This window comes from Coregonus clupeaformis, unplaced genomic scaffold (assembly GCF_020615455.1).
Source record: "Coregonus clupeaformis isolate EN_2021a unplaced genomic scaffold, ASM2061545v1 scaf0146, whole genome shotgun sequence".
Classification (NCBI taxonomy): Eukaryota; Metazoa; Chordata; class Actinopteri; order Salmoniformes; family Salmonidae; genus Coregonus; species Coregonus clupeaformis.
Window position 1 is genome coordinate 279,904 of NW_025533601.1, and position 20,977 is coordinate 300,880.

The following is a 20,977-nucleotide window of genomic DNA, read 5'->3' on the forward strand; positions in this document are numbered from 1 at the left end:
ACAGAATCCCATTGCTCCTCACTTCTCCAGAGCAGCTGCTACATCCTGAAGACCTTGAGGACTGACGTTGTTCTTATCCCAGATCACCGTCCTGGTAAAAAAGATCAGAAGCATCTATCAATCACATTTCAAACAATCCCACTGTCTTCTATATACAATAACACACTCTAACAGAGAGACAAATCAAACTGTGAGGGAGTCTTCAGAGCACATCTAAAAAACGTCTCATAATAATGTATTAATTCAGGACGAGCCAGACAGGACAAATATTTCATCATCAGTGTGTCTGAGGGAGTCCTCTCCTCACCAAACCATCATCAGTGTGTCTGAGGGAGTCCTCTCCTCACCAAACCATCATCAGTGTGTCTGAGGGAGTCCTCTCCTCACCAAACCATCATCAGTGTGTCTGGGGCAGTCCTCTCCTCACCAAACCATCATCAGTGTGTCTGAGGGAGTCCTCTCCTCACCAAACCATAATCAGTGTGTCTGAGGGAGTCCTCTCCTCACCAAACCATCATCAGTGTGTCTGAGGGAGTCCTCTCCTCACCAAACCATCATCAGTGTGTCTGGGGCAGTCCTCTCCTCACCAAACCATCATCAGTGTGTCTGAGGGAGTCCTCTCCTCACCAAACCATCATCAGTGTGTCTGGGGCAGTCCTCTCCTCACCAAACCATCATCAGTGTGTCTGAGGGAGTCCTCTCCTCACCAAACCATCATCAGTGTGTATGAGGGAGTCCTCTCCTCACCAAACCATCATCAGTGTGTCTGAGGGAGTCCTCTCCTCACCAAACCATCATCAGTGTGTCTGAGGGAGTCCTCTCCTCACCAAACCATCATCAGTGTGTCTGGGGCAGTCCTCTCCTCACCAAACCATCATCAGTGTGTCTGAGGGAGTCCTCTCCTCACCAAACCATCATCAGTGTGTCTGAGGGAGTCCTCTCCTCACCAAACCATCATCAGTGTGTCTGATGGAGACCTCTCCTCACCAAACCATCATCAGTGTGTCTGAGGGAGTCCTCTCCTCACCAAACCATCATCAGTGTGTCTGGGGCAGTCCTCTCCTCACCAAACCATCATCAGTGTGTCTGAGGTAGTCCTCTCCTCACCAAACCATCATCAGTGTGTCTGAGGGAGTCCTCTCCTCACCAAACCATCATCAGTGTGTCTGAGGGAGTCCTCTCCTCACCAAACCATCATCAGTGTGTCTGAGGGAGTCCTCTCCTCACCAAACCATCATCAGTGTGTCTGAGGTAGTCCTCTCCTCACCTTAGTTTGCTGTTGATCTGCAGGGCCTTGGCCAGCATCTTGGCCCCCATGTCTCCCATGGCGTTCCCACTGATATCCACCCTGGTCAGACTGGTGTTGCTGCCCAGAGCATTCAGCACAATGGTCAGGTCTGTCTTCAGCTTAGAGTCAGCCAGGGACAGAGACGTCAGGGGCTGCAGGGGGACAGAGGATAATCAATCAATCAATCAATCAATCATTCAATAAATAAATCAAGCAACCCTTCATTCAATAAATCAATCACATTTATTTATATAGCCCTTTTTACATCAGCAGTTGCCAGAAAGTGCTTTTACAGTAACCCAGCCTAAACCTTAAAGAGCAAGCAGATACAAAAGCACAGTGGCCAGGACAAGGAACCAGACTCAGAGGGGAGGCCCAAGAAGACTCTGTCTCCACAATGGAACCAGGCTCAGAGGGGAGGCCCAAGAAGACTCTGTCTCCACAATGGAACCAGACTCAGAGGGGAGGCCCAAGAAGACTCTGTCTCCACAATGGAACCAGACTCAGAGGGGGAGGCCCAAGAAGACTCTGTCTCCACAATGGAACCAGACTCAGAGGGGAGGCCCAAGAAGACTCTGTCTCCACAATGGAACCAGACTCAGAGGGGAGGCCCAAGAAGACTCTGTCTCCACAATGGAACCAGGCTCAGAGGGGAGGCCCAAGAAGACTCTGTCTCCACAATGGAACCAGACTCAGAGGGGAGGCCCAAGAAGACTCTGTCTCCACAATGGAACCAGGCTCAGAGGGGAGGCCCAACAACACTCAGTCTCCACAATGGAACCAGGCTCAGATGGGAGGCCCAAGAAGACTCTGTCTCCACAATGGAACCAGGCTCAGAGGGGAGGCCCAAGAAGACTCTGTCTCCACAATGGAACCAGGCTCAGAGGGGAGGCCCAAGAAGACTCTGTCTCCACAATGGAACCAGGCTCAGAGGGGAGGCCCAAGAAGACTCTGTCTCCACAATGGAACCAGGCTCAGAGGGGAGGCCCAAGAAGACTCTGTCTCCACAATGGAACCAGGCTCAGAGGGGAGGCCCAAGAAGACTCTGTCTCCACAATGGAACCAGGCTCAGAGGGGAGGCCCAACAAGACTCTGTCTCCACAATGGAACCAGGCTCAGAGGGGAGGCCCAACAAGACTCTGTCTCCACAATGGAACCAGGCTCAGAGGGGAGGCCCAACAAGACTCTGTCTCCACAATGGAACCAGGCTCAAATGGGAGGCCCAACAAGACTCAGTCTCCACAATTCTAATCTATGCTCCCATGTGAAAAAAAAAACTGTGAAAGTTATTATTCTTGCTAGACTCTTTCTCTTTGATAGTTGTTTTGACTTTGAACTAAGAAAAAGTAAAACGTAAGAAAACATACTTCACTTCACAAAGCAACTACATTATTGGCCCAATTTCACACCTTTTACAGCTTGGCAGCTCAGTCCTTCATCCCTATGGGTTTGATCTCACTAAACTAAGTCCACAGACTCAGCACCTCTCAGCAGGGATATCAATTCAGATAGGATTATTTTTGCCTGACATTTCAAATTTTTCGGGATTTTCCTGGACATAATAAATGAAATGGGTGCCTCAGATACCCAAATGCAAAGCTTACAACTGGGATGAAATGCAGACAGATTTAGAAGGAACAGCGTCGAGATCAAAGCTAACATCAATTCTTTAAACATCCCATCTCTGCTCAGCAGGGAGCTGCATGCAGATTGACCTGATCGGAAACCATTTTGTCCGTGTCCGTTTTGACTGGCTACTAAAAGACCTTGGCCAGAGAGATTATAGCCACAGTTCAAACAGCTGACTGAAGAATAGCTTAGTATCCAGCTGGTTTGGTAGAGGGGGAGAGTGAGACGGGGGGAGACGGGGGGGTGGGGACGGGGGGAGCAGACATCAAAAGCTGTGTTATGCTGACTGTGTTCTGTCTGGTTCAGAGTTAAACTACTGACCCGGTTCTGTCTGGTTCAGAGTTAAACTACTGACCTCAGAGTTAAACTACTGACCCTGTTCTGTCTGGTTCAGAGTTAAACTACTGACCCTGTTCTGTCTGGTTCAGAGTTAAACTACGGACCCTGTTCTGTCTGGTTCAGAGTTAAACTACGGACCCTGTTCTGTCTGGTTCAGAGTTAAACTACTGACCCTGTTCTGTCTGGTTCAGAGTTAAACTACTGACCCTGTTCTGTCTGGTTCAGAGTTAAACTACTGACCCTGTTCTGTCTGGTTCAGAGTTAAACTACTGACCCTGTTCTGTCTGGTTCAGAGTTAAACTACTGACCCTGTTCTGTCTGGTTCAGAGTTAAACTACTGACCCTGTTCTGTCTGGTTCAGAGTTAAACTACTGACCCTGTTCTGTCTGGTTCAGAGTTAAACTACTGACCTCAGAGTTAAACTACTGACCCTGTTCTGTCTGGTTCAGAGTTAAACTACTGACCCTGTTCTGTCTGGTTCAGAGTTAAACTACGGACCCTGTTCTGTCTGGTTCAGAGTTAAACTACTGACCCTGTTCTGTCTGGTTCAGAGTTAAACTACTGACCCTGTTCTGTCTGGTTCAGAGTTAAACTACTTATTCTTTCATAACATCTTTGGTCTGGTTCAAATCCAGGCATCCAGGCTACTGCTGCTCTGTAATGTACGCTCCCCTACGTATGTATTTGGACAGTGACGTTAAAACGTTACATTTGGCTTTAAATCTGTTTTACCGTTAAGAAATCAATGCACTTTATGTATTTCGTCCCCCCCATTTGAAGGTTTCATAAGTATTTGGACAAATGTAATTATAGTGTATTTCATTTTGGCAAAAGTTTCGTATTTGGTCCCATATTCCTAGCACACAATGACTACACGGATAATCGTGGTAGCACCCACCCCCAGCTGGGTGAACGGAATATGAATGAGTCATCCAATATGCTGTAATAGAAATAAGGCCAATGTTAAAATAAAGAAATTATCCTCCCTCATCTTAAACAACATTTTTTTTTTTTTGTATTTTATCCCATAAATCAGGAATCTCACAGACAGTGGCAAGTTAAATTCAAGGACTTTCATGTCCTTTTTCAAGCACTAATATCTATTTTCAAGTACCATCATTTTGTAATGGTTCATATTATGCCATTGTTTCCAGTCGCCACCAGATGGCAGTATATCGCCACGGCCTCATGAGAGAAAAAAAAAACTAACTTAGTGTTCATCACTACCTTACAAGTTCTACTCAATAATACTTTGTTTCACTACTTAATTACTACATACATGATTGGTAAGTCAGTACTAATGATGTTGTAATTTGAGTAGTGATGAGAAGAGATTTGGGAACATGCCTACTGGTGAACACATATTTCCTATTTGCATTACTATACAATTCCAGCTTAATGACTGTGTTTTTATTGGGCATTTGGGAATCTACTACTTAATAGCTACAAAAAAAGCGTCTTGCTTCCGACTGGCATCTTTAGTGTCGCCGGGTCGGGAGAGGGGGGTGGGGGCTGTGTGAGGAAAACGGCACGTGAACGACCACCAGAACGGCAGGAGCACGGCTGCCGCTTGATGAAGTGGAATATCGCGGGAGCCCCCTTGGATGAGGCGATTGGCAAAAAAAAAAAAAGCTCTGGAGGTTGCGCCAGCGCAGGATGCAGCGTTGTGTCCTTTCCCATTCATGTGGCTCTTCAGAGCCGATCCATGCCGGCAATGTCAAAGTCTGATGCATTTGGACCTTACACGGTGTGGGCATGGTTGGGTCAAGTGGTTGGCATGGTGATGTAGTGGTTAAAAAAAAGGTGGGTAAAACTACACTGAACAAAAATATAAAACGCAACATGTAAAGTGTTGGTCCCATGTTTTATGAGCTGAAATAAAAGATCCCAGAAATGTTCCATACTCACAAAAGGCAGGCTTGAATCTAAACGATGTGACGTTTGACGGCGCCTAGATCAGGCAGTTCTGTGCCTGCATGGCTGAGTGGCAGTGTGGGTGGAATGAGCCTGGCAACCACAGCGCGAAACACGCGAGGAAATAAATACAACTCTGTAGTCTGCCTGGAAATGTATTCGCAAGACCAATACCATTTTCTAATATTGTATTTAATATATATATATATATAAAACATATTTGATCATTATCTGTTCTCCTTAATTCAAGTACTTTTCAACTTGAGAAAATGTCTGATTTTCAAGGTGCTCCAGTACTTGAATTTCAGAGTGCCAAATTCACGTACTTTAAGCACCTTGTGTGAACCCTGATAAATGGATAAAATTGAGGGGGCACTTCAATGTCCCCTTCCAGACCTGCCTGTGTTCCCACACAGAGACGTGGAGCACAGGCAGGGCTGGAAGGAGACAACTCTGGGGAGGTCGGCTACACTCAGTAGGGTCTAGGGTTGCCACATTTCTCACCCTACACTCAGAAAAAAGGGTTCCAAAAATGGTTCTTCGGCTGTTCCCATAGGATAACCCTTTTTTGGTTCCAGGTAGAACCCTTTTTAGTTCCAGATATAATTATTTTGGGTTTCCTCTGTGGAAAGGGTTCTACATGGAACCCCAAAGGGTTCTAACTGGAACCAAAAATATATATTTAAAGGGTTCTCCTATGGGGACAGCCGAAGAACCCTTTTAGGTTCTAGATAGCACCTTTTTTTTCTAAGAGTGTATGGGCCCTGGTCAAAAATAGTGCACTATAAAGGGAACAGGGATTTGGGATGCATCCAAAAACAGGACATTTACTGTCTATCGCTATGGTTCTCTCTGTGTAGGCACACAGAATACTAAGTATTATGGAACATTCATTGAAATTAAACTCCTTGATTTCTACCTCTCTACAACAAGAAACCAAACCCGCCTTCTACCAACATTTCATTGCACGTGTTGTGTTTCTGTGTAGTCGTCTAAACAAGGCCTACAATGAACTACAGACAGTTTGCTGCTGAAAGTAGAAAGACAGTTAGAAATCCTCCCCAGTGAGATTCACTGTCTCGTCTTTCCTCTCATGTTTTCTCTAGCCTCCCCTGGAGACATACTGTTTATTTCTGTTTCTCTTCCTCATACTGTCTGGCACTGGGAGCCATGCCAGAGGGGAGAGGAGATATCACAAACCCTAAACCATCTCTGCCCAGTCTGCCAAGAAGCCAACCCAGATCTCTTTATGTGGACCTGACATGCAGTAATATAAATTCAGGGCGGTTACATCCCTCCCTCTGCCCTCCACAGTGTGAGGCTGCGTCCCAAATAGCAATTTATTCCAGGGAATGGGTCAAAAGTGGTGCACTATATAGGGAACCATTTAGGATGGATAGTATAACATTTTCATTTTAGTCATTTAGCAGACGCTCTTATCCAGAGCAATTAGGGTTAAGTGCCTTGCTCAAGGGCACATCAACATATTTTTCACTTAGTCAGCTCGGGGATTTGAACTAGCAACCTTTTGGTTCCTGGCCCAACAATCTTAACCGCTAGGCTCCCTGTCCCAACATGCCACGTTTCTGAGCAGCGGTAAGGTCACACTAATCTAAACGGTCACCGTTCAGACAGATGGAATGGCTGCTGTTATAGAAAACATGTTCATCCCACCAGCACAGAGCCCATGCAGTCTGTGTCAGAGAAACTGTAACTGTCTGATCCACAGCCTCTCTCTGCTACTGTAGCGCTCTGAGGGGATGGGAGGGGATCCATCCATCCATCCATCACTCCTCCTCCATCCATCCATCCATCACTCCTCCTCCATCCGTCCATCCATCACGCCTCCTCCTCTATCCATCCATCACACTCCCTCGTTCTCCTGCTCCAGGCACTCCATGTCTGCTCTGCCACGCTAGCTCACAGACAGGAGAAACCCTGTGTGTGTGTGTGTGTGTGTGCGTGTGTTTGTGTGTGTGTGTGTGTGTGTGTGTGTGTGTGTGTGTGTGTGTGCGTAGCCCTGCAGTCTAGCCCCTCTGCTACGGACACCCTCCACAGCCCAGCCTGCCTCTCACACACACGCCACCTGCACTGTCAGATAACACACCAGGCCTACAACATCATCCCCCCCCACCACCACCACCACCACCACCACCACCACCAACCCCCTCTCCCTCCACCCCAGACACAGTGATTCTACCCCCACTACTCACCCCCTCTCCCTCCACCCCAGACACAGTGATTCTACCCCCCACTACTACCCCCTCTCCCTCCACCCCAGACACAGTGATTCTACCCCCCCCACCACCCCCTCTCCCTCCACCCCAGACACAGTGATTCTACCCCCCACCACCAACCCCCTCTCCCTCCACCCCAGACACAGTGATTCTACCCCCACTACTAACCCCCTCTCCCTCCACCCCAGACACAGTGATTCTACCCCCACCACCAACCCCCTCTCCCTCCACCCCAGACACAGTGATTCTACCAGGGCCAGCCCAGGCTGATACAGTGAGGGAAAAAAGCATTTGATCCCCTGCTGATTTTGTACGTTTGCCCACTGACAAAGACATGATCAGTCTGTAATTTTAATGGTAGGTTTATTTGAACAATGAGAGACAGAATAACAACAAAAAAATCCAAAAAGATGCATGTCAAAAATGTTATAAATTGATTAGCATTTTAATGAGGGAAATAAGTATTTGACCCCCTCTCAATCAGAAAGATTTCTGGCTCCCAGGTGTCTTTTATACATGTAACGAGCTGAGATTAGGAGCACACTCTTAAAGGAAGTGCTCCTAATCTCAGTTTGTTACCTGTATAAAAGACACCTGTCCACAGAAGCAATCAATCAATCAGATTCCAAACGCTCCACCATGGCCAAGACCAAAGAGCTCTCCAAGGATGTCAGGGACAAGATTGTAGACCTACACAAGGCTGGAATGGGCTACAAGACCATCGCCAAGCAGCTTGGTGAGAAGGTGACAACAGTTGGTGCGATTATTCGCAAATGGAAGAAACACAAAAGGACTGTCAATCTCCCTCGGCATTGGGCTCCATGCAAGATCTCACCTCGTGGAGTTGCAATGATCATGAGAACGGTGAGGAATCAGCCCAGAACTACACAGGAGGATCTTGTCAATGATCTCAAGGCAGCTGGGACCATAGTCACCAAGAAAACAATTGGTAACACACTACGCCGTGAAGGACTGAAATCCTGCAGCGCCCGCAAGGTCCCCCTGCTCAAGAAGGCACATATACAGGCCCGTCTGAAGTTTGCCAATGAACATCTGAATGATTCAGAGGAGAACTGGGTGAAAGTGTTGTGGTCAGATGAGACCAAAATCGAGCTCTTTGCCATCAACTCAACTTGCCGTGTTTGGAGGAGGAGTAATGCTGCCTATGACCCCAAGAACACCATCCCCACCGTCAAACATGGAGGTGTAAACATTATGCTTTGGGGGTGTTTTTCTGCTAAGGGGACAGGACAACTTCACCGCATCAAAGGGACGATGGACGAGGCCATGTACCGTCAAATCTTGGGTGTGAACCTCCTTCCCTCAGCCAGGGCATTGAAAATGGGTCGTGGATGGGTATTCCAGCATGACTGACCCAAAACACACGGCCAAGGCAACAAAGGAGTGGCTCAAGAAGAAGCACATTAAGGTCCTGGAGTGGCCTAGCCAGTCTCCAGACCTTAATCCCATAGAAAATCTGTGGAGGGAGCTGAAGGTTCGAGTTGCCAAACGTCAGCCTCGAAACCTTAATGACTTGGAGAAGATCTGCAAAGAGGAGTGGGACAAAATCCCTCCTGAGATGTGTGCAAACCTGGTGGCAACTACAAGAAACGTCTGACCTCTGTGATTGCCAACAAGGGTTTTGCCACCAAGTACTAAGTCATGATTTGCAGAGGGGTCAAATACTTATTTCCCTCATCAAAATGCAAATCAATTTATAACATTTTTGACATTAGTTTTTCTGGATTTTTTTTTTGTTATTCTGTCTCTCACTGTTCAAATAAACCTACCATTAAAATTATAGACTGATCATGTCTTTGTCAGTGGGCAAACGTACAAAATCAGCAGGGGATCAAATCCTTTTTCCCTCACTGTAGAGGGATGACAGGGATAATACTCAGAGGAAGGCTGGGATTTACTGTAATATGTACATAGATGATCCAGAGAATGATGAAACATGCCGTAATGTATTATCTTGCCTTTATTTAAAGGCCCAGTGCAGTTAAAAACGTGATTTTCCTGTGTTTTATAAATACACTGCCTTCGGAAAGTATTCAGACCCCTTGACTTTTTCCACATTTATTACGTTACAGCCGTATTTTTTTTAACACAGGTTTTTAGAAATTCTTGCAAATGTATTACAAATAAAAAACAGAAATACCTTATTTACATAAGTATTCAGCCCCTTTGCTATGAGACTGAAATTGAGCTCAGGTGCATCCTGTTTCTATTGATCATCCTTGAGATGTTTGTACAACTTGGAGTCCACCTGTGGTAAATTCAATTGATTGGACAGGATTTGGAAAGGTACAAATCTGGGGAAGGGTACCAAAAAATGTCTGCAGCATTGAAGGTCCCCAAGTACACACTGGCATCCATCATTCTTAAATGGAAGATGTTTGGAACCACCAAGACTCTTCCTACAGCTGGCCGCCCGGTCAAACTGAGCAATCGGTGGAGAAGTGCCTTGGTCAGGGAGGTGACCAAGAACCTGATGGTCATTCTGACAGAGCTCTGGAGTTCCTCTGTGGAGATGGGAGAACCTTCCAGAAGGACAACCTTCTCTGCAGCACTCCACCAATCAGGCCTTTATGGTAGAGTGGTCAGACGGAAGCCACTCCTCAGTAAAAGACACATGACAGCCCGCTTAGAGTCTGCCAAAAGGCACCTAAAGACTCTCAGATCCATGAGAAACAAGATTCTCTGGTCTGATGAAACCAAGATTGAACTCTTTGGCCTGAATGCCAAACGTCACGCCTGGAGGAAACCTGACACCATCCCTACGGTAAAGCATGGTGGTGGCTGCATCATGCTGTGGGGATGTTTTTCAGCGGTAGGGACTGGGAGACTAGTTAGGATTGAGGCAAAGATGAACGGAGCAAAGTACAGAGAGATTCTTGATGAAAACCTGCTCCAGAGTGCTCAGGACCTCAGACTGGGGCGAAGGTTCACCTTCCAACAGGACAACGACCCTAAGCATACAGCCAAGACAACGCAGGAGTGGCTTCGGGACATCCAACCTGACAGAGCTTGAGAGGATCTGCAGAGAAGAATGGGAGAAACTCCCCAAATACAGGTGTGCCAAGCTTGTAGCGTCATACCCAAGAAGACTCAAGGCTGTAATCGCTGCCAAAGGTGCTTCAACAAAGTACTGAGTAAAGGGTCTGAATACTTATGTAAATGTGATATTTCATTTTATCATTTTTTTATAAATTAGCAAACATTTTGTCATTATGGGGTATTGTGTGTAGAAAAACAATTTAATCAATTTTAGAACAAGGCTGTAACGTAACAAAAAAGTCAAGGGGTCTGAATACTTTCCGAAGGCACTGTATTTCCACACTATGAGGTTGGAATAATACTGTGAAATTGTGAAAATTATGATAATGCCCTTTTTAGTGTAAAAGCTTTTTGAGTTTTGGCCTGCCTGGTGACATCACCAGGCTGTAAATTAGTTAATAGACCAATAAGAAAGAGAGTTCCAAACCTCTCTGCCAATAACAGCTAGTTTTCAGTTTTCCCCTCCCCACTCAGACCACTCCCAGACAGTCCAGCAAAATTCTTGCCTGAAAAATTGCTCTTTCCTAAAAAGCTATTTTAATTGAAAACAATCACAGTAAGGTACTTATTTTTTTACCCAGAAATGATTTGATATTGACATAAAAAACGTCTGCATTGGAGCTTTAACCATCGTTGAGCAGCGACACATCAGTTTCAGATAGTAATACTGTATTGATTGACTAGGAAAGACACAAAGGGTTTCTCTGATAATGATATTCAACTCATACTGATTGAAAACTCACCGACTCCTCTTCCTGAATCATATGAACCAGGTTGTCCAAGACAGGGGCAAGATGTCTGAGAAAGAACGAGAACAGATAATCAGGTAAATATAGACGAAAAATAATGACAAAATGGCGTCACAATGGTGTGTAACCGTATGTGTGTGTGTTAAGTGTCTGGGATGTGTTGTGTGAATGCTTCCATCTCCAGCCAGACAGTAAGGATATAGGTCGTGACCCAGCCCTCCCCCCGGTGCTAGCCTAGCCTGCCCCCCCCCCCCCAGACTTACTTGGACTTGATGTTGTTGAAATTCTTCCCCAGTGAGAGGTGTCGGATGGATCGGTTCTTGGCCAGCCACACCAGCAGAGTGGACAGGTCGGAGTCCAGACCTGGAGGAAACAGAAACTAATCGTCTAAAAAGGCATTTTGGGAGCCAAAGCAGTAACACACCTGATTCAACGAATCAGCTAATCATAGTCTTTAAATAAATCATTGTATTAGTCGAGTCAGCTAATCATAGTTTTTAAATAAATCATTGTATTAGTCGAGTCAGCTGTGCTACTGGTTTGTTGGGCTGGAGCAAAAGCCTGCACCCAGCCACCACACAACCCTTTAAAACACAACCCTTGGAAATCACTGCATTATAACCAGCCACCACAACCCTTGACTCACTGTTTTACAGACATTGGACACACTGCTTTAAACCAGCCACCCACACAACCCTTTGGACTTCCCTGCTTTTACCCAGCCACCCACACAACCCTTTGGACATCACTGTTTTATACTGTATCAACTGCATTCCCTTGTCTTGTTTCACCGTTGTCAAAGATATCCAGACTGGAGATGTTGTCTTAACATTAGAGATATAGAGAAGCTAGATATAGTCTTACCGTTGTCAGAGATGTCCAGACTGGAGATGTTGGGGATCTCAGCGATGCATCCCTCCAGGATCTGTGACCCCCCAGACCTGAGCTGTCAACAGAGAGACAAGATGAGATATGAGATACAGAACAGCAGCTTCCCTAGGGCTAGGATAACAATAGATGTATATATAGAACAGCAGCTTCCCTAGGGCTAGGATAACAATAGATGTATATATAGAACAGCAGCTTCCCTAGGGCTAGGATAACAATAGATGTATATATAGAACAGCAGCTTCCCTAGGGCTAGGATAACAATAGATGTAGATATAGAACAGCAGCTTCCCTAGGGCTAGGATAACAATAGATGTATATATAGAACAGCAGCTTCCCTAGGGCTAGGATAACAATAGATGTATATATAGAACAGCAGCTTCCCTAGGGCTAGGATAACAATAGATGTGTATATAGAACAGCAGCTTCCCTAGGGCTAGGATAACAATAGATGTATATATAGAACAGCAGCTTCCCTAGGGCTAGGATAACAATAGATGTATATATAGAACAGCAGCTTCCCTAGGGCTAGGATAACAATAGATGTATATATAGAACAGCAGCTTCCCTAGGGCTAGGATAACAATAGATGTATATATAGAACAGCAGCTTCCCTAGGGCTAGGATAACAATAGATGTATATATAGAACAGCAGCTTCCCTAGGGCTAGGATAACAATAGACGTAGATACAGAACAGCAGCTTCCCTAGGGCTAGGATAACAATAGATGTGTATATAGAACAGCAGCTTCCCTAGGGCTAGGATAACAATAGATGTATATATAGAACAGCAGCTTCCCTAGGGCTAGGATAACAATAGATGTATATATAGAACAGCAGCTTCCTAGGGCTAGGATAACAATAGATGTATATATAGAACAGCAGCTTCCCTAGGGCTAGGATAACAATAGATGTATATATAGAACAGCAGCTTCCCTAGGGCTAGGATAACAATAGATGTATATATAGAACAGCAGCTTCCCCTAGGGCTAGGATAACAATAGATGTATATATAGAACAGCAGCTTCCCTAGGGCTAGGATAACAATAGATGTATATATAGAACAGCAGCTTCCCTAGGGCTAGGATAACAATAGATGTAGTATATAGAACAGCAGCTTCCCTAGGGCTAGGATAACAATAGATGTATATATAGAACAGCAGCTTCCTAGGGCTAGGATAACAATAGATGTATATATAGAACAGCAGCTTCCCTAGGGCTAGGATAACAATAGATGTATATATAGAACAGCAGCTTCCCTAGGGCTAGGATAACAATAGATGTATATATAGAACAGCAGCTTCCCTAGGGCTAGGATAACAATAGATGTATATATAGAACAGCAGCTTCCCTAGGGCTAGGATAACAATAGATGTGTATATAGAACAGCAGCTTCCCTAGGGCTAGGATAACAATAGATGTATATATAGAACAGCAGCTTCCCTAGGGCTAGGATAACAATAGATGTAGATATAGAACAGCAGCTTCCCTAGGGCTAGGATAACAATAGATGTATATATAGAACAGCAGCTTCCCTAGGGCTAGGATAACAATAGATGTATATATAGAACAGCAGCTTCCCTAGGGCTAGGATAACAATAGATGTATATATAGAACAGCAGCTTCCCTAGGGCTAGGATAACAATAGATGTATATATAGAACAGCAGCTTCCCCTAGGGCTAGGATAACAATAGATGTATATATAGAACAGCAGCTTCCCTAGGGCTAGGATAACAATAGATGTATATATAGAACAGCAGCTTCCCCTAGGGCTAGGATAACAATAGATGTATATATAGAACAGCAGCTTCCCTAGGGCTAGGATAACAATAGATGTATATATAGAACAGCAGCTTCCCTAGGGCTAGGATAACAATAGATGTAGATATAGAACAGCAGCTTCCTAGGGCTAGGATAACAATAGATGTATATATAGAACAGCAGCTTCCTAGGGCTAGGATAACAATAGACGTAGATATAGAACAGCAGCTTCCCTAGGGCTAGGATAACAATAGATGTATATATAGAACAGCAGCTTCCCTAGGGCTAGGAAACAATAGATGTATATATAGAACAGCAGCTTCCCTAGGGCTAGGATAACAATAGATGTAGATATAGAACAGCAGCTTCCCTAGGGCTAGGATAACAATAGATGTGTATATAGAACAGCAGCTTCCCTAGGGCTAGGATAACAATAGATGTATATATAGAACAGCAGCTTCCCTAGGGCTAGGATAACAATAGATGTGTATATAGAACAGCAGCTTCCCTAGAAGGCTAGGATAACAATAGATGTATATATAGAACAGCAGCTTCCCTAGGGCTAGGATAACAATAGATGTAGATATAGAACAGCAGCTTCCCTAGGGCTGGGATAACAATAGATGTATATATAGAACAGCAGCTTCCCTAGGGCTAGGATAACAATAGATGTATATATAGAACAGCAGCTTCCCTAGGGCTAGGATAACAATAGATGTATATATAGAACAGCAGCTTCCCTAGGGCTAGGATAACAATAGATGTATATATAGAACAGCAGCTTCCCTAGGGCTAGGATAACAATAGATGTATATATAGAACAGCAGCTTCCCTAGGGCTAGGATAACAATAGATGTATATATAGAACAGCAGCTTCCCTAGGGCTAGGATAACAATAGATGTATATATAGAACAGCAGCTTCCCTAGGGCTAGGATAACAATAGATGTATATATAGAACAGCAGCTTCCCTAGGGCTAGGATAACAATAGATGTATATATAGAACAGCAGCTTCCCTAGGGCTAGGATAACAATAGATGTAGATATAGAACAGCAGCTTCCTAGGGCTAGGATAACAATAGATGTATATATAGAACAGCAGCTTCCCTAGGGCTAGGATAACAATAGATGTAGATATAGAACAGCAGCTTCCCTAGGGCTAGGATAACAATAGATGTATATATAGAACAGCAGCTTCCCTAGAGGCTAGGATAACAATAGATGTATATATAGAACAGCAGCTTCCCTAGGGCTAGGATAACAATAGATGTATATATAGAACAGCAGCTTCCTAGGGCTAGGATAACAATAGATGTATATATAGAACAGCAGCTTCCCTAGGGCTAGGATAACAATAGATGTATATATAGAACAGCAGCTTCCCTAGGGCTAGGATAACAATAGATGTATATATAGAACAGCAGCTTCCTAGGGCTAGGATAACAATAGATGTATATATAGAACAGCAGCTTCCCTAGGGCTAGGATAACAATAGATGTATATATAGAACAGCAGCTTCCCTAGGGCTAGGATAACAATAGATGTATATATAGAACAGCAGCTTCCCTAGGGCTAGGATAACAATAGATGTATATATAGAACAGCAGCTTCCCTAGGGCTAGGATAACAATAGATGTATATATAGAACAGCAGCTTCCCTAGGGCTAGGATAACAATAGATGTATATATAGAACAGCAGCTTCCCTAGGGCTAGGATAACAATAGATGTATATATAGAACAGCAGCTTCCCTGGGGCTAGGATAACAATAGATGTAGATATAGAACAGCAGCTTCCCTAGGGCTAGGATAACAATAGATGTAGATATAGAACAGCAGCTTCCCTAGGGCTAGGATAACAATAGATGTATATATAGAACAGCAGCTTCCCTAGGGCTAGGATAACAATAGATGTATATATAGAACAGCAGCTTCCCTAGGGCTAGGATAACAATAGATGTATATATAGAACAGCAGCTTCCCTAGGGCTAGGATAACAATAGATGTATATATAGAACAGCAGCTTCCCTAGGGCTAGGATAACAATAGATGTATATATAGAACAGCAGCTTCCCTAGGGCTAGGATAACAATAGATGTGTATATAGAACAGCAGCTTCCCTAGGGCTAGGATAACAATAGATGTATATATAGAACAGCAGCTTCCCTAGGGCTAGGATAACAATAGATGTATATATAGAACAGCAGCTTCCTAGGGCTGGATAACAATAGATGTATATATAGAACAGCAGCTTCCCTAGGGCTAGGATAACAATAGATGTAGATATAGAACAGCAGCTTCCCTAGGGCTGGGATAACAATAGATGTATATATAGAACAGCAGCTTCCTTAGGGCTAGGATAACAATAAATGTAGATATAGAACAGCAGCTTCCCTAGGGCTGGGATAACAATAGATGTAGATATAGAACAGCAGCTTCCCTAGGGATAGGATAACAATAGATGTATATATAGAACAGCAGCTTCCCTAGGTCTAGGATAACAATAGATGTATATATAGAACAGCAGCTTCCCTAGGGCTAGGATAACAATAGATGTATATATAGAACAGCAGCTTCCCTAGGGCTAGGATAACAATATATGTGTATATAGAACAGCAGCTTCCCTGAGGCTAGGATAACAATAGATGTATATATAGAACAGCAGCTTCCCTAGGGCTGGGATAACAATAGATGTGTATATAGAACAGCAGCTTCCCTAGGGCTAGGATAACAATAGATGTATATATAGAACAGCAGCTTCCCTTAGGGCTAGGATAACAATAGATGTGTATATAGAACAGCAGCTTCCTAGGGCTGGATAACAATAGATGTATATATAGAACAGCAGCTTCCCTAGGGCTAGGATAACAATAGATGTATATATAGAACAGCAGCTTCCCTAGGGCTAGGATAACAATAGATGTAGATATAGAACAGCAGCTTCCCTAGGGCTAGGATAACAATAGATGTATATATAGAACAGCAGCTTCCCTAGGGCTAGGATAACAATAGATGTATATATAGAACAGCAGCTTCCCTAGGGCTAGGATAACAATAGATGTATATATAGAACAGCAGCTTCCCCTAGGGCTAGGATAACAATAGATGTATATATAGAACAGCAGCTTCCCTAGGGCTAGGATAACAATAGATGTATATATAGAACAGCAGCTTCCCTAGGGCTAGGATAACAATAGATGTATATATAGAACAGCAGCTTCCCTAGGGCTAGGATAACAATAGATGTATATATAGAACAGCAGCTTCCCTAGGGCTAGGATAACAATAGATGTATATATAGAACAGCAGCTTCCTAGGGCTAGGATAACAATAGATGTATATATAGAACAGCAGCTTCCCTAGGGCTAGGATAACAATAGATGTATATATAGAACAGCAGCTTCCCTAGGGCTAGGATAACAATAGATGTATATATAGAACAGCAGCTTCCCTAGGGCTAGGATAACAATAGATGTATATATAGAACAGCAGCTTCCCTAGGGCTAGGATAACAATAGATGTATATATAGAACAGCAGCTTCCCTAGGGCTAGGATAACAATAGATGTAGATATAGAACAGCAGCTTCCCCTAGGGCTAGGATAACAATAGATGTATATATAGAACAGCAGCTTCCTAGGGCTAGGATAACAATAGATGTATATATAGAACAGCAGCTTCCCTAGGGCTAGGATAACAATAGATGTATATATAGAACAGCAGCTTCCCTAGGGCTAGGATAACAATAGATGTATATATAGAACAGCAGCTTCCCTAGGGCTAGGATAACAATAGATGTATATATAGAACAGCAGCTTCCCTAGGGCTAGGATAACAATAGATGTATATATAGAACAGCAGCTTCCTAGGGCTAGGATAACAATAATGTATATATAGAACAGAGCTAGCCTAGGGCTAGGATAACAATAGATGTATATATAGAACAGCAGCTTCCTAGGGCTAGGATAACAATAGATGTATATATAGAACAGCAGCTTCCCCTAGGGCTAGGATAACAATAGATGTGTATATAGAACAGCAGCTTCCCTAGGGCTGGGATAACAATAGATGTATATATAGAACAGCAGCTTCCCTAGGGCTAGGATAACAATAGATGTATATATAGAACAGCAGCTTCCCTAGGGCTAGGATAACAATAGATGTATATATAGAACAGCAGCTTCCCTAGGGCTAGGATAACAATAGATGTGTATATATAGAACAGCAGCTTCCCTAGGGCTAGGATAACAATAGATGTTATATAGAACAGCAGCTTCCCTAGGGCTAGGATAACAATAGATGTATATATAGAACAGCAGCTTCCCCTAGGGCTAGGATAACAATAGATGTATATATAGAACAGCAGCTTCCCTAGGGCTAGGATAACAATAGATGTATATATAGAACAGCAGCTTCCCTAGGGCTAGGATAACAATAGATGTATATATAGAACAGCAGCTTCCCCTAGGGCTAGGATAACAATAGATGTATATATAGAACAGCAGCTTCCCTAGGGCTAGGATAACAATAGATGTATATATAGAACAGCAGCTTCCCTAGGGCTAGGATAACAATAGATGTATATATAGAACAGCAGCTTCCCTAGGGCTAGGATAACAATAGATGTATATATAGAACAGCAGCTTCCCTAGGGCTAGGATAACAATAGATGTATATATAGAACAGCAGCTTCCCTAGGGCTAGGATAACAATAGATGTAGATATAGAACAGCAGCTTCCCTAGGGCTAGGATAACAATAGATGTATATATAGAACAGCAGCTTCCCTAGGGCTAGGATAACAATAGATGTATATATAGAACAGCAGCTTCCCTAGGGCTAGGATAACAATAGATGTATATATAGAACAGCAGCTTCCTAGGGCTAGGATAACAATAGATGTATATATAGAACAGCAGCTTCCTAGGGCTAGGATAACAATATATGTATATATAGAACAGCAGCTTCCCTAGGGCTAGGATAACAATAGATGTATATATAGAACAGCAGCTTCCCTAGGGCTAGGATAACAATAGATGTATATATAGAACAGCAGCTTCCCTAGGGCTAGGATAACAATAGATGTGTATATAGAACAGCAGCTTCCCTAGGGCTAGGATAACAATAGATGTATATATAGAACAGCAGCTTCCCTAGGGCTAGGATAACAATAGATGTATATATAGAACAGCAGCTTCCCTAGGGCTAGGATAACAATAGATGTATATATAGAACAGCAGCTTCCCCTAGGGGCTAGGATAACAATAGATGTGTATATAGAACAGCAGCTTCCCTAGGGCTAGGATAACAATAGATGTATATATAGAACAGCAGCTTCCCTAGGGCTAGGATAACAATAGATGTATATATAGAACAGCAGCTTCCCTAGGGCTAGGATAACAATAGATGTATATATAGAACAGCAGCTTCCCTAGGGCTAGGATAACAATAGATGTAGATATAGAACAGCAGCTTCCCTAGGGCTAGGATAACAATAGATGTATATATAGAACAGCAGCTTCCTAGGGCTAGGATAACAATAGATGTATATATAGAACAGCAGCTTCCTAGGGCTAGGATAACAATAGATGTGTATATAGAACAGCAGCTTCCCTAGGGCTAGGATAACAATAGATGTATATATAGAACAGCAGCTTCCCTAGGGCTAGGATAACAATAGATGTATATATAGAACAGCAGCTTCCCTAGGGCTGGGATAACAATAGATGTATATATAGAACAGCAGCTTCCCTAGGGCTAGGATAACAATAGATGTAGATATAGAACAGCAGCTTCCCTAGGGCTGGGATAACAATAGATGTATATATAGAACAGCAGCTTCCTTAGGGCTAGGATAACAATAAATGTAGATATAGAACAGCAGCTTCCCTAGGGCTAGGATAACAATAGATGTGTATATAGAACAGCAGCTTCCCTAGGGCTAGGATAACAATAGATGTATATATAGAACAGCAGCTTCCCTAGGGCTAGGATAACAATAGATGTATATATAGAACAGCAGCTTCCCTAGGGCTAGGATAACAATAGATGTATATATAGAACAGCAGCTTCCCTAGGGCTAGGATAACAATATATGTGTATATAGAACAGCAGCTTCCCTAGGGCTAGGATAACAATAGATGTATATATAGAACAGCAGCTTCCCTAGGGCTAGGATAACAATAGATGTATATATAGAACAGCAGCTTCCCCTAGGGCTAGGATAACAATAGATGTATATATAGAACAGCAGCTTCCCTAGGGCTAGGATAACAATAGATGTATATATAGAACAGCAGCTTCCCCTAGGGCTAGGATAACAATAGATGTATATATAGAACAGCAGCTTCCTAGGGCTAGGATGAACAATAGATGTATATATAGAACAGCAGCTTCCCTAGGGCTAGGATAACAATAGATGTATATATAGAACAGCAGCTTCCCTAGGGCTAGGATAACAATAGATGTATATATAGAACAGCAGCTTCCCTAGGGCTAGGATAACAATAGATGTGTATATAGAACAGCAGCTTCCCTAGGGCTAGGATAACAATAGATGTATATATAGAACAGCAGCTTCCTAGGGCTAGGATAACAATAGATGTATATATAGAACAGCAGCTTCCCTAGGGCTAGGATAACAATAGATGTATATATAGAACAGCAGCTTCCCTAGGGCTAGGATAACAATAGATGTGTATATAGAACAGCAGCTTCCCTAGGGCTAGGATAACAATAGATGTATATATAGAACAGCAGCTTCCCTAGGGCTAGGATAACAATAGATGTATATATAGAACAGCAGCTTCCCTAGGGCTAGGATAACAATAGATGTATATATAGAACAGCAGCTTCCCTAGGGCTAGGATAACAATAGATGTATATATAGAACAGCAGCTTCCCTAGGGCTGGGATAACAATAGATGTAGATATAGAACAGCAGCTTCCCTAGGGCTAGGATAACAATAGATGTATATATAGAACAGCAGCTTCCCTAGGGCTAGGATAACAATAGATGTATATATAGAACAGCAGCTTCCCTAGGGCTGGATAACAATAGATGTATATATAGAACAGCAGCTTCCCTAGGGCTAGGATAACAATAGATGTATATAT

General features: G+C 43.4%; 1 protein-coding gene across 5 annotated transcripts in view; it reads right to left on the minus strand.

The window, feature by feature from the left end:
* Nucleotides 1-20,977, minus strand: part of LOC121542751 (F-actin-uncapping protein LRRC16A) — a 233,349-nt gene that overhangs the window by 64,669 nt on the left and 147,703 nt on the right. For all 5 annotated transcript variants that reach the window (XM_041852279.2, XM_041852277.2, XM_041852278.2 and 2 more), the window contains 5 exons: nt 12,081-12,162; nt 11,480-11,579; nt 11,211-11,265; nt 1,268-1,440; nt 23-91 (listed from right to left, as the gene is read on the minus strand). In XM_041852279.2, coding sequence (XP_041708213.2) covers nt 23-91; nt 1,268-1,440; nt 11,211-11,265; nt 11,480-11,579; nt 12,081-12,162 — 479 coding nt within the window. The remainder of the gene's footprint in view (nt 1-22; nt 92-1,267; nt 1,441-11,210; nt 11,266-11,479; nt 11,580-12,080; nt 12,163-20,977) is intronic.